Source organism: Umbelopsis ramanniana, assembly GCF_025399195.1.
Source record: "Umbelopsis ramanniana AG unplaced genomic scaffold K450scaffold_4, whole genome shotgun sequence".
NCBI lineage: Eukaryota > Fungi > Mucoromycota > Umbelopsidomycetes > Umbelopsidales > Umbelopsidaceae > Umbelopsis > Umbelopsis ramanniana.
The window spans coordinates 87,965-101,102 of NW_026252090.1; the positions used below are offsets into that span (position 1 = coordinate 87,965).

Genomic DNA, 13,138 nt, shown 5'->3' on the forward strand with positions numbered 1-13,138 from the left:
TCCGATGTCAGCCTAGCCACACAGCGTATGACGGTTACTTTTCGCATTCCGAAGCGTAGCAATTTGACCCCATTGAAAGCATTGACCACCGTTCCTCTTGGTATCGTACCAAAAAGCTTGTTCATCCGGAAAAATCTTGCCGTGTTCGATTGATATATATATAATGAGATTCAGTGGGCTTCCTGGACAACTCACACACACTCAACAATTCAAATCATTATGTCTAAGGTATTCGTACTAGGAGCCACCGGCCAACTCGGAGCAGCTGTCGTCAAAGGTCTATTGGAAAAGAACGTCTCTGTCACTGCTTATGTTCGTAACGCTAGCAAGGCAGAAAAGATGTTCGCAAAGTCCTCTAACTTGAACGTTGTCCAAGGAGACTACGATGATCTCGATGTATTTAAGGCTGCTGTTACTGGACACGAGCGTCTTTTCCTGATGGTACAATCTTTCACCGATATGCGTGGAGTTAAGTATGCCTTTGCCAAGATCGCATACGAAGCTGGAGTCAAGCAGATCGTGGATATATCGTGCACACAGGAGATGGCTCTTTCTTGGAGATCAAACACAGTATGTGAGGTTCACCGCGAAAGCGAAGAAGCAATTATCAGCATCCCCAACAGAGGAAAGTTTGTTGCCCTTCGTCCCTCTGGTTTCTTCAGCAACTTCTTCCATGGTGATGTTCACACTGTCCGTCACGCTAACGCCATTATGGGCTGTGTTCCATCTGACGAGAAGAGAATGTGGATCTCACCTACCGATATCTCCTTGGTGGCAGTCAACGTCTTGACCGAGCCTATCGAACAACACAAAGATTGTGTTTACGAAATGACCTCGGAATCACTTTCGGGAGATGATCGTGCACAAATTTTGAGCAAGGTTCTCGGCAAAGATATCAAGTATGTTCTACGCAGCGCTGTTGAGGAGTACAAGGCTCTGACAGGTCATGGTATGCCACACGACATCGCATACGGCTTGGTGGACTATTTCTCGCTGGGTCATGTAAACGTTGGTCTGCCTATTCTTCTTGGTCGTGATACAGAATCATTCGAAGCTTGGCTTGAGAAGAACAAGCAAAACATTTTGCAATAAGGCAGTATTCCCTTACAATTGGAGTGTCCTGACTAGACATAACTTGATATACCTATTCTATTCGTATAGCGTGAAAAATCTCAGTATGAATAAAATTACATATGTAAAATGAACATGAAGATGTAGTCTGCTTAAATAATGGGTGGGAGGCTACTGGCGACTTGTGTCTTTCGAAACCCCCGACGTTTGGGCAGAAATTACCTTACGTGGAGAAATTGGTAAACTCACCGAATTTTAAAAAAAAGAATTACCAGGTTAGGTTTTGTCGGGTTTGGTACGGTTCATAAGTACACCCGTACCTGTATTTATATTAAAACATAGCACTACACAACCTTCATAAATCGACACTTCGCTATCTCGTCAAAAGAACAGCCAGGACTCGAGCACCATCTTGCATTTAAACGTCTTAGGCTTCAGCCTGTTCGTCAAATGTTGAATACAAAGGATGGCTTGAGAGAAACATCGTACAAATAGGTGTGAAGCTGATACACACTTCTTCTGCATTGAGCAAAACTCACTTGGATTAATTATCAATAGCACTTCAATGCAAATGCGGCCCAGCTATGCCGTATTAATAATATAAATCCGTTCAGTTTCAATGCGTAGGAGGGAGCAACATAAATCTGTAGGAATCCAGCACCGAGTGTCCCCACCGAGCGCTCTCGCTTGTAGGCACTACCGACAGTCCCCCATTGGCGATGTGTGTGGCAAATGTGGCCCTCAATTTTAATTGGCTACTACCTTAGTTGTGCGCACTTATCACTGGCTGATGGATCAGAAAAGCCATATGATTTTTTTATGTAGCTTAAATAATATACACACATTGACTATGCTGAAGCTGCTGGTATTATCAATAATTCTACTCTTTAATGCAACTGTAGTAAATCTATATGTCGAAGAAAATGGCATCCAATTATCCGATGTGATTACAATTGCAAGGAACGCCCATATCTGTTACAATTTGGGAATTCCGAAACAGAGCAATGTGGCATCATCCGCAGCATTGAAAAGTTCTCATTGGGGTTCGTGCATGCTTTTTTTTTCACCTGTACATGGTATAAATATGATATCGCCTGCAAAAGGCTTTCAAATCAAATAGTCAAAAATTTTAAATAACAATGTCTAAAGTATTCGTACTTGGAGCCACCGGCCAACTCGGAGCATCTGTTGTGGAAGGTCTATTGGAAAAGAACGTCTCTGTCACCGCTTACGCTCGTGACGCCAGCAAGGCAGAAAAGATGTTTGCACAGTCTTCTAACTTGAATGTTGTCCAAGGAGGTTACGATGATCTCGATGTATTCAAGGCTGCTGTTGCTGGACACGAGCGCCTTTTCCTGATGGTACAGTCTTTCGGCAATATGCGCGGAATCAAGTATGCTTTTGCCAAGATCGCATATGAAGCCGGAGTCAAGCAGATCGTGGATATATCTTGCACACAGGAGATGGCACCTGCGTGGAGATCAAACCCAGTGTGTGAGGAACATCGTTCGTGTGAAGAAGCGGTTATCAACATACCCAACAGAGGAAAGTTTGTCGCCCTCCGTCCTGCTTTTTTCTTCAGCAACCACTTCATGGGTGACATCCACAGTATTCGTAACGCTGATGTCATTATGGGCTGCAATCCGCCTGATGAAAAGAAAATGTGGATCTCGCCTACCGATATCTCCGCATTGGCAGTCAACGCTTTGACCGAGCCTATTGAGCACCATAACGATTGTGCTTATGAAATGACCTCAGAAGCACTCTCAGGAAACGAGCGTGCACAAATTTTGAGCAAGGTTCTCGGCAAAGATATCAAGTACGTTGAACGCAGCGCTGCCGAAGAGTACAAGGCTAACAGAAGCGTAGGCATGCCTCACGACACCGCATACGCTTTTGTGGAATATTTCCCGCAGGGTCAAGGTCATATAACACGTGGTCTGCCTATACTTCTTGGTCGTGATCCGGAATCACTGGAAGCTTGGCTTGAGAAGAACAAGCAAGCCTTTTTGCAATAGCTTATACTTCTTTACGAATTAAGTGTCTGGACTTGACCTATAATCCAAATCTCTCCATACTTGTAGTACATTTTGAGAAATGTTGAGTATGAATAAAGCGAATCGTGTATTTACATCTAAGATAATTCAGGCTTTGATCTGTTCAGCAAGGATCTCGCGTAAACGTCTGCGCCACACGACAAAGACAATGTATATTTTGTCCCCAATTTATTCTGTGATTTTATATGGCTAAATGGCAATGGCCATAGTTAGCAGTTCACGATTTTATAATACGATGATGTCTTCTTCAACGACTTTTGAAGTGCACAGATGTTGTTTATTTGAGCTTTGCAGCCAGCATCACTGTATTGTTGAATGCAGCATGTATTTTTGACGTTGCCAGGAGCAGGGCCATTATACTTTGTCCAGTCCTTTGGAAGTTCACCCGAAGTAACAGTGGTACATTCACGTTCTCCGTAGCCGCTTTCTGAGGTCAAAGTGCCTTGAGCATCCACAAAATCGATCTTCCAACTCTTGGGTTTTCTGTTTGAAGTTTGAGCATTGGCAACACCCACAGCCAAGAGAACCATCAAAAGAGCTAACTTGGAACCAAGCATACTTGTAGATACTACTTATAATACCGCTATGGTCTTGCATGCTGTAGCTCTCTTTATATGATTTTTTTTTGTTTGATCATGGAGACCCTGGTTTCATGACTATTCCCGGGATACACACAATTTCAAAAATAGCGTCTTAAATTACCTATTTTTGGCAGGGTCAGTTGAGCAAGAGTCATCGCATTTTGCGCAGCAGCACAGTGTTGCTGTTTGTAAATCCCTTGCATTATATGAATATTGAGCAGAAATGGCACTGAACTTTGAAATCATAAGGACAATGAAATAAAACAACAGTTTTCATAGTGTTATAACGAATTGGGTAAGTGCTGCACGCGAAGAAAAAAAAGAATTATAATACGAAGCCAAATAATGTTTACACATTCCCTTTGATTACCAATTGATTCATCTGTTGCTGCTCAAACGTCTATAGTCAATATTGGATACCACAGTTTCAAAATAAGTTTTGGTTCCAATGCCGGGAAAAATAGCAATCTGCCACATGAACATCAATAAACATAGTCCTTCGTTCACTACTAAAGTAGACATAACACACTGAATCCACACTCAAATGCTTTCAATAACTAGATGAGAATCATTCTGTAGTCAGAAGAGCGGTTTCGGATTGTCAGTAAAGTATGCTTTCATATTTACAAGGCGATGAAAGCGCATCATTAAGAGCACCAAAGAGGTAAAACGCCATGGTTACTGTTATCAGCAAGCGACGACTCCAATTTGGTAAACTGGGTAAGGGGAGAGGCAAAACATGAGAATGTCACAACTCGCTTTCGATCATCGTTTCAATCAGCTCGTAAACAGTTCATGGGAGTATAATCCTTAGGCAAGCTGCATTAAGAGTAAAGGATGTAAGTTTACCCACTGTTGGGTTCGTTTTGATGGAAAAATCTCCTGTTAGCTCCTAAATTAAAGGAGGCAAGGCCAAAGGTTGGGTAATGAGAGATGTCATTGAACATCAGGGCAAGGTTCAGACATGTAAAGATAAAAGCAACATCAGTATCTCCTAGAGCATTCCCGACAAGACAAGGAGGTACCAACTACTCAATGATGAGAATGATAATTTTGCTGAAAAAGTACTAGCACCATCCCTAACCAGCTGAACTTTAGGGATGTACCATTGAAAAAAAAAAGAAAAAAAACTCCTTCTGCCAAGGTTTAAGGTCATCCAGAAGAAACGTTTGATTTGAAGATGCCATATCTAGATGATTGGGATTGATGTACTTGGCTGCTCGAATTCACCTTTAGAAGTTTCAGGCGCGAGCAATTGCCATTTCTCCTTCCTCGTGCTTCTATTATTGGCGTTGATCAAAGAATGATGGATATATATAAAGAGCAGTTGGTACAAAAAGAAAATGATCAAGTAGATGACAGTGGAAATTACAGATTAGACAAAAAAGTACAGACGAAGAGAAAAAAATTCGATGTTGAGAGGAAATGGGTGTTTAGATAGCACTGCTAGCACAGGTGAATGGGTAACCTAATGGAAAGAAATCACAGGTTAAGAAAACCAAATCTCAATTATAGCTTAAACAGATATAAAGTTTTTGCTTCCACTTACGAACAGCTCCAACAGCGTAGTCATTGAGAATAGACTGGATAGAGGTGTAAGTACCAACACCAAACACAATGATACCGATAATGATAATGAGGACTAAATAAAATCGACCCGAATCAGTATTGGTGTGCAACAAACATCATCCCGTATGAGTAAAGCCACTTACTGTTGAGAATTGTCCAAAATGTTTGCTTTTTGGTGGTAAACCAGTTACCCTTATTCAGAACCAAGTAAGCGTAGCCCCCTGGGTGAATCGAAGGCGGGTTAGTAAACGATTGTACATGGGCGATCTAAAGAATAGATGAGACACTTACAAAAGATGAGACCAAAGAAACTGTCGAACAAAGAAGAAATCAAAGACAACAGGTCGCCGAAGAACGGTACAGCTTCACCAATGATGAAGCCAAGAATCCATATGATAACAATCAGTGCTACCCACATAGACCATCCTTGCCAAGTGTTGCTAGAAAAACAGGTAAGACATTTTGTCTTAAGTGATACAGACGACTTGAAATTTTTTTTCTTACCTGTATCGATGATGTGAGTTTCTATATATGCGATTGAACAAGTATTTTGCGGTGATGTTGGCATAAATTACTCCGATAACTAAGACAGCGCAAAATGATCAGATACAAGCGTCTCAAACACAATAGCAAGATATTTTTGATAGTTACCGATGATGGTTGGAAGTGCCATAGTGAAAGCAATTTTCTTGTAGAGTGGTTGTAATCCAGCAAATGCTGGTGCAACGGTATACTGACCCATATAGTAATATCTGCGACACAAACAACACTCATTAAAGTTTTGATCATTTACCGCCAGCCTCCAAACATACGATTTTTCCCTGTGCTTACATGACAATGCCAGGTACTGTGAAAAGAATAAATTCAGCTACAGTACATGCGTACAAGGCCTTAGGACTGAACATTCATGTTAGTGGCTATTTGTGACCATCATTGAAATTTTTCATCCCCACTTACAAGTCTGCTGGATTCTCCATTTCTGCAATAAACGAAGGGTAGCAGATCTGGCCGATGAAGGTATAGGCTGAAAAGTAGAGTAGAATAAGGTTAGTCAGGTTCGGGGCTAGATTTCCTAAACCGTACTTCGTCAGGTGAAACACTCACTGATATTCAGGATAGCGTTAAACCCTGCTACGAAGGTCGTTCCGGGAGGAGCCAATGCTGAAGCTTTAACGACAGTGCCCTCCACGTAACCAGCAGGCTCGTCTTCGATACCGGCAAACACCATACAAAGCATAACGGATGTAAACATCAATACTGAAAGGAGAATTTGTTAGTAGGCTGCTGATCCAAAAGTGATTAGCCGAGGAGACTTACTGGCTGAGATGACACTCTGGAAGGAGACTTGCGTCAGGGTTCTTGGAAGTGAAAGAAGAATGCAAATGACCATGGTTACCACAGCCCATATGATGTTACATTGCTGTGAATCGGTCAAGGTGCTGAAAACCTTGGCTCCAGTGGATGTATGTAGACCCAAAATCATGAGATTGTTGGCCAAAAGACCAAACGTAGTCAGTTCGTATGCGATACGACTGTTGCCAAATAACTTGTATCCTATGTCACAGATGTCACGGCATTCAGGATGCTTCATTTGGAACTTCCAGAGGGTCATGGATGTGTAAAGCGTAATCACACCAATTCCTAGGGTTGCTATAATTCCTCCCACCATACCCAGTGCCATGAAAGAGGCTGGGAACGACATAATGGCAAGGCACACGTACTCTCCGAACAGCACGGCAGCTGTCTTTTTCCAGCTCATGGTTCGTAGCTTGATGTCCCTACCGCTTTCATTGCTGATGGTACTGACTATGGAGTTGGTGCGTGACAATACAGCGGAGCCTTTGACAAGTGAAGGAGGCTTCTCTTCTTTGTCGATTTCATCAAAAACTTCCTCCCTGGAAGCAGCACTGTATTTTCTCTCCTGATCTTGTGGTGGTTGAGCCATCGTGTGAAACGAGATAGGATTACGAAAGGAAGATAGTTAAACACCAAAAGACGTCTTAGTTATACGGTTGGCACCGGAGTTGATTAGATGAGCCCAGAATTGGAAAATTGTCGATGGGCCAGCGTTTCATTGGCCATGTTCACATTGTAAGCAGTCACTCCCGCTGTCGATTGGGCAGAGCCATCCAAGGGTCGATTATAACGTCATGACGTACGAATATTGCTCACATCCGACATCTATTTTGAGCCACATTTTTGTTGCTGGCAGTTTACAATGAACCGATATTATGTGCTTGTCTGATGAGCAATTCCTTTTTCATCCGTTTCATGACGGAAGAAAAGAAAAGAATTGCCAGTGAAAGTGAGATTTGCAAAGTATGGAAAATTTTTGCCACATGCTCACATATTACGAGATTTGCGCGCGGCGAATTGGGTACCGCTGAAGCGAAACAAAAGTTCATTCTCAGGCCGTGTCACTGACGACAGACAATTTCCTTTCGCGATCGCGAGCTTGTCAGAAATTCTAGCAGGTACAGAAAAAAAAAATAGTGCTCATTTAGATGGATTTTTATTTGCAAAGCTGATGCATTCCAAACGTTGCATATCATATAAACGAGGGTTGTTTTGCTCAACCTTTTGACCGTATGCTGGCCTGACAGGTCAGCCGAACCATCGTGCCAAGACGCACCGCCCCCCTGCCAGCTGAAACAGCTAAAATATTGACAGGATGTAATGAAAGTATCAGGAACTGTCGATCAAAGAATAGTATGAATGAGCAATTAAAGAAAAGCATATTTTGTTTTTTTATACAGGTTTGTAATGTTTCCGCAATCCAATTTGAAGCAAGTATTTCATTCGTTCCAAATTTGACTTGGACCCGCGTACGCAATAAAGTAGCTTTTAAATCTCAGTCGTAGGGTCACTACGCTGTCGAGGCAAATGCCCCCCCCGCAACGTGCAGCTGCATTACATACACTGTTGTAGAGTCGGCGCCCCCCTTGCCAAGTCTACAGCTACCTGATAATGCATTGCAAACTTTTATATTCATTAAAAAACGCAAAAAAAGTCTTCTGGAGATGAATTGAGTTGCCTACAGTTTATCACGTTATCTGACATCAAGGAGGGATGCTAGTACAAGCTGGAATCTTCAAAAGAAGGTCAGATTGGTTCAATTCAATGTGGTCTAAAAAAGGTGATCTTGTAGGCTGCGGGCTGGGCAAAATTGCTCCTTATCAAGTTTATAAAAATGATCTATAATGGGAGTTCCTATATTTTATATATATTTCGACTTTTATTTCTTTTACTTCTTCTGTTCTTCTTTTAGTTTTTGTTTGCCTCTCTTTAATCGACTCCTCCATGAAGCTGGCGGTCTTGGTCATTACGTGGTTGGCATGTATGCTTATGCCTGCTGAAATGATCAAGCTCAATATCGGCAGCAAAAAAACATATCCAATTGTCACAGGTGCCGAAGTTGGCTCTATGTATATTGCTGATCATCGCTATATTGCCAATTATCACACAGCTAATGCAAGCCGTCAAGATATAACGAGAGCTGTCATTGTTGTCCATGGTAAACATCGAGATGCCTGGAATTACTACAGAGCTGTCCAGAGCGCAGTCAAAGTATCGGCTGTCAACGCATCCAATATTTTCATTATCGCTCCCTTATTTTTGAGTACTTGGGACTTGGATTTAGCCAAACCGACGTCTTTAATTTGGAAAGGTTGGTCATCAAGTTTTTTCTAGTTCGGTAAACCGATACGTTTTGTTTTGTAACTTTGAAATAACTGACACACTGAAACCTGTACAGATAACTCTTGGATGGACGGTGGAGATGCAATTAATTACACCATCAGCAGTTTTTCAGTCCTCGATTATCTTGTCTCCCATTTTTCTGATAAAAATCGCTTCCCAAATCTCGACTCTGTGGTTATTACTGGCCATAGCGGTGGAGCGCAACTAGTACAACGCTATTCACTAGTTGGAAACGATAGCACGGATGGAATCAATCTCCGATATGTAATTGCCAATCCAAGCTCATTTGTATACTTCAATGAGTACCGACCACGCAACGTCGATCCTATCCGCTGCCCTGACTGGAATACTTGGAAGTACGGGATCGTTAAGCCTCCTAGATATGTCCTAGAATCCCAAAGAGTCAAGGGGTTAACGGATTTAGGAAGTGCCTTGGAGACATTCGCAGCACGCGATATTGTTTATATGAATGGTCAATACGATAACTTCACTTCGGGCAACGCGCTGGATACTGGATGCGAGGCTGAAGCGCAAGGTGTATCTCACATAGACCGGGGCCTTGCATACTGGAGTTACATTACTTCTATCCTACCGCTTTCTAATTTTAACCAAGATATAGAAATCGTCCCTCGCATGAACCATAATGCGACTGGCATGTTTTGCTCAACAGCTGGATTGTATGCCATACTTGAATCCTGATTTTTAATCTCTTCCTTCATTGTACCACCCAACTATGTACATTTGACATATCACCTCCATACACTGTATTATATGCTATTTTTTCATCACTTATCTCCCTACCGTTATACCCATGACATATATCTCCTCTTACATAATATTTTCAGTTTATTCGTGAAAAGGTGTTATCCAAAAGCGTGTAAATAGAGCTATTCTGGTTTAAAATTTTACCCCTGCGTTCAATCTGCTTCAATCAATCGCTTAAAATTGGTGCTTGGCAAGAGTTTCGTAAAAGGTTTTGCCTTGAATCTCAGCTACAGTATGTTCAACGTCCGACACTTGACGGCTGCCATCGGCAGCAGCGAAGGTACCAGCACCCCATGCTGAGCCTCCGCGAACAACGTTGACATCAGCAAACTGAGGGAAGGTGTTCTTGTAGCCAAGAGGAACATAGACGATTCCGTGGTGAGCAAGGGTAGAAATAGTGCTGAGAGCGGTCACTTCTTGACCTGAGCAAAAAGTGTCAATTTATTCTTAGTCATTAATCTGTTCCTAACCATCACTCACTACTAAGCACACTTACCTCCACCCATGGTTCCGGTGGAAACAAAGATACCAGCAAACTTTCCATGAAGTGCACCCTTAGCCCACAAACCTCCGGTTTGATCCCAGAATTGTCTCCACTGAGCAACGTTGTTGCCGTAACGGGTCGGGATACCGAGCAAAAAGCCATCGTATTCTGCAAGCTTTTCGGGAGTGATATCAGGAATGGTGGTATCCCTATCGGTGGGAAAACAGAAGGTCAATCGAAGAAGTGAGGTATCGATCACGAAAATCACGCCACAAACCTTGGGGGAGCATGCATTTTTTGAAGCACATCAGCTACGCGGCGGGGTCTCGTATTAGTATACTTTGTCACATACATGTTACTCTATGTGTTTTGCTTTTGCTTACCTGAGAGAGTTTCAGGAATTTGGAACAAGTCTGCAGCACCGCCAGCGGCAGTAACACCCTTGGCAACAGATTTGGCCAAAGAGCCGATATGTCCGTACAGGGAGTAGTAAACGATTGCGATCTAAAGGATATATGTCAATGTGAGTTTCATATATTGGTAATCAATTATTTATTATTTTGAAAGTAGAGTTACCTTGGGAGCCATAATATTAAAATGAGATGGGTAACGAAGAGAAAAGAGTGTGTTCCCTGATCTGCTTTTATAGTCGTTCTGGATACACGTTGGCTGACATAATTGCTGACGGCAAGCTGACTGATTTGTGCACGTGAGCGGTATTGCTTGCAAAATCACCAAACATCAACCCTTCCGTGAGACTCCAAATTGAAGGCGATCGTACAGAATAATAATACTATTCGCGTGTATGGCTGAACTGAGGTTAAATTGCCATAGATTCGGCGTTTCAGAAGGTCACAGGCAATATTGGGTTCGCATGCTCGTTGCCATGACACTTCGCTTAGCTTTACAATAAATGATTAAGAGCGATTTTCCTTTTCTAAATTTGCGTTTAGCAATGTTTCTGTTATACAAAGATGTCGAAATGCCCTTTACAGGCATGAAAAGTGTTTCGGTTCTTGCCTCGTTGGCTTTCCGGGAGGCAACGCCGAGAGTGTGTTTCACGAACGATTTTAGAATAGAAAGAGCTTGTACAGTACATGTGCTGGTTATAAAGTTGACACTTTCAGGTCAACTGAACTGTCTATGATCAGCTGATGGTTGCCTCCATTAGTATGACAGAAGCTCTGGCTTGTCAGGTTTTCAAACCCCTAGTTCCACGGGAGAGCCAGGGATACGAAATTCTAGAAAAGCTTCCGCTTGTTATGATGTCGAGCACCACATCTAATCTACGGTTCAATACAAGTTATTATTCGTCTTTCCAACGAACACCAATGAATATCAGCCTGTCATGACTTCACCTATAGGCTTGCGAAGGAAGAAATCATAGGGTGCTAACTATATCGAAAATTCAACTTTTTGACACAGTGAGCAACTCCATCGATAGGTAATGATAAATCTTTGAATATCTGCGATTCCATACGCTGTCAAAGAAAATAGATTTTAGGTGAGTGAGTGTTGACCTGTCTCCACTTCAGTAGTATATTACGCAAGTAAAGTGTCGATCTTCTGAACGGTGCTTTCTGGAAAATGTCCTCCCAGAAGCTTTAGCATAATGTCGGACTTTGTCCGCATTCCCAATTTTGCGGTCAGCGCTTAACTTTCACAGAGTTAAAATTCAATTTCCCTTCACTGCTTGGCCATCCTTTGATCATCCCAGATGGGCATTTTATTCAGTAGTCTCTGGTCTAAACTGTTTTCTAAAGCAGAAGTGAAGATCATCATAGTTGGTCTTGACAATGCCGGAAAAACCACCATTTTATACAAACTGTAAGTGCCATAGCTCCGCATAATCCTTGATCAGTCACAAAGCCTGACCAACAAATTTGGAATCTTAGCCTTCTGAACGAAGTGGTGACGACCACTCCGACCATCGGTAGCAACGTAGAGGAAATAACTTACAAGAACATAAAGTTCTTGATGTGGGTAAGTATCTTTAGTTCTTTTGCTAAGCAGTCTACATCTGTACGCCTAACAGACTGTATCTCATATCAGGATATTGGAGGCCAAGAGTCCTTACGAACGTCTTGGAAAACATACTATACCAATACAAAGGTCAGTGGAAGATCATCAGGAAAGATTGTGTACTATAAGACAACGAAGCTTATCGTCATACCATCACATTTTAGGCGGTCATCATGGTCGTAGATAGTAATGACACCGATCGATTACATATTGCCAAGCGGGAGTTGCATCAAATGGTTGAAAGCGAGGTAAAAAGATAATTAATACCTTGTGTGTGGGGTTCAATCTTGATAATATTTTACTGACGGCATCTCCAACATAGTCACTCGCGGACGCAGCAATCTTAATATTCGCTAATAAGCAGGACGTTAAAGGAGCATTGAACTCAGCGAAGGTCTCCGATGCGTTGGGGTTGGTGACTTTGAAGGATCGACAGTGGCACATTCAGGTATGTTGAAAGTTGAAGTTGTGAATCCATACCGTCTTTCATTGACAAGCCCCTTGACAAATCGGCATTCGATAGGCATGTTCGGCTCTGACAGGAGATGGGTAGGTTATTTGAGTTTCTCTCTGGAACAAGTATTGATGCAGGCAATCAACTAATCCTTGGCATAATAGGCTATTTGAGGGCTTAGATTGGATTGTTGCGCGTCTTGGCGGACAGTAAATTATGTGTAGTGCCTTTAAGACGACGAATGTAAATGTTATATAATCTATAGTTAAAACCAACTGTTTAATAGAACAATAAATTGAAGAGATTGCTTTGGTGTTTATGAAACCTGGCCGAGGTTGGGGATATCCGAAGGGCTGTGCACGTTGGCTGTATTTGGGGAATCGTCCGCCCAGAAAGAGCAGTCATCTATTCCTGCCTGTTCCTCTCATCATGTGGA

General features: G+C 42.2%; 7 protein-coding genes across 7 annotated transcripts; 4 read left to right on the forward strand and 3 right to left on the reverse strand.

Moving 5' to 3' along the window:
* Positions 1 to 219: 219 nt before the first annotated feature.
* K450DRAFT_296857 (uncharacterized protein) lies at positions 220 to 1,185 on the forward strand (the record flags this gene model as incomplete). The annotated part of the gene is made up of 2 exons (XM_051593648.1): positions 220 to 1,008; positions 1,162 to 1,185. The coding sequence occupies 2 exons, from the start codon at positions 220 to 222 to the stop codon at positions 1,183 to 1,185; spliced, it is 813 nt and encodes a 270-aa protein (XP_051448522.1).
* A 655-nt stretch (positions 1,186 to 1,840) lies between these two features.
* Positions 1,841 to 3,210, forward strand: K450DRAFT_221568 (uncharacterized protein). Its single transcript, XM_051585747.1, has one exon. The coding sequence runs from the start codon at positions 2,211 to 2,213 to the stop codon at positions 3,087 to 3,089; it is 879 nt and encodes a 292-aa protein (XP_051448523.1). The 5' UTR covers positions 1,841 to 2,210; the 3' UTR covers positions 3,090 to 3,210.
* A 67-nt stretch (positions 3,211 to 3,277) lies between these two features.
* Positions 3,278 to 3,693, reverse strand: K450DRAFT_221569 (uncharacterized protein). Its single transcript, XM_051585748.1, has one exon. The coding sequence runs from the start codon at positions 3,683 to 3,685 to the stop codon at positions 3,338 to 3,340; it is 348 nt and encodes a 115-aa protein (XP_051448524.1). The 5' UTR covers positions 3,686 to 3,693; the 3' UTR covers positions 3,278 to 3,337.
* A 1,310-nt stretch (positions 3,694 to 5,003) lies between these two features.
* Positions 5,004 to 7,264, reverse strand: K450DRAFT_221572 (uncharacterized protein). The gene is made up of 10 exons (XM_051585749.1): positions 6,596 to 7,264; positions 6,383 to 6,535; positions 6,236 to 6,302; positions 6,110 to 6,175; positions 5,930 to 6,030; positions 5,783 to 5,861; positions 5,570 to 5,718; positions 5,422 to 5,499; positions 5,259 to 5,351; positions 5,004 to 5,177 (listed from the first exon to the last, which is right to left on the reverse strand). The coding sequence occupies exons 1-10, from the start codon at positions 7,221 to 7,223 to the stop codon at positions 5,143 to 5,145; spliced, it is 1,449 nt and encodes a 482-aa protein (XP_051448525.1). The 5' UTR covers positions 7,224 to 7,264; the 3' UTR covers positions 5,004 to 5,142.
* Positions 7,265 to 8,531: 1,267 nt separating this feature from the next.
* On the forward strand, positions 8,532 to 9,796 carry K450DRAFT_221574 (uncharacterized protein). The gene is made up of 2 exons (XM_051585750.1): positions 8,532 to 8,945; positions 9,033 to 9,796. The coding sequence occupies exons 1-2, from the start codon at positions 8,579 to 8,581 to the stop codon at positions 9,674 to 9,676; spliced, it is 1,011 nt and encodes a 336-aa protein (XP_051448526.1). The 5' UTR covers positions 8,532 to 8,578; the 3' UTR covers positions 9,677 to 9,796.
* K450DRAFT_221580 (uncharacterized protein) lies at positions 9,797 to 11,190 on the reverse strand. The gene is made up of 5 exons (XM_051585751.1): positions 10,803 to 11,190; positions 10,610 to 10,730; positions 10,504 to 10,537; positions 10,239 to 10,435; positions 9,797 to 10,164 (listed from the first exon to the last, which is right to left on the reverse strand). Exons 1-5 carry the CDS (start codon positions 10,812 to 10,814, stop codon positions 9,917 to 9,919), a joined length of 612 nt encoding a protein of 203 aa, XP_051448527.1. The 5' UTR covers positions 10,815 to 11,190; the 3' UTR covers positions 9,797 to 9,916.
* Positions 11,191 to 11,862: 672 nt separating this feature from the next.
* On the forward strand, positions 11,863 to 12,911 carry K450DRAFT_221587 (uncharacterized protein). The gene is made up of 6 exons (XM_051585752.1): positions 11,863 to 12,053; positions 12,122 to 12,209; positions 12,279 to 12,338; positions 12,413 to 12,496; positions 12,571 to 12,696; positions 12,772 to 12,911. Exons 1-6 carry the CDS (start codon positions 11,944 to 11,946, stop codon positions 12,799 to 12,801), a joined length of 498 nt encoding a protein of 165 aa, XP_051448528.1. The 5' UTR covers positions 11,863 to 11,943; the 3' UTR covers positions 12,802 to 12,911.
* Positions 12,912 to 13,138: the final 227 nt, after the last annotated feature.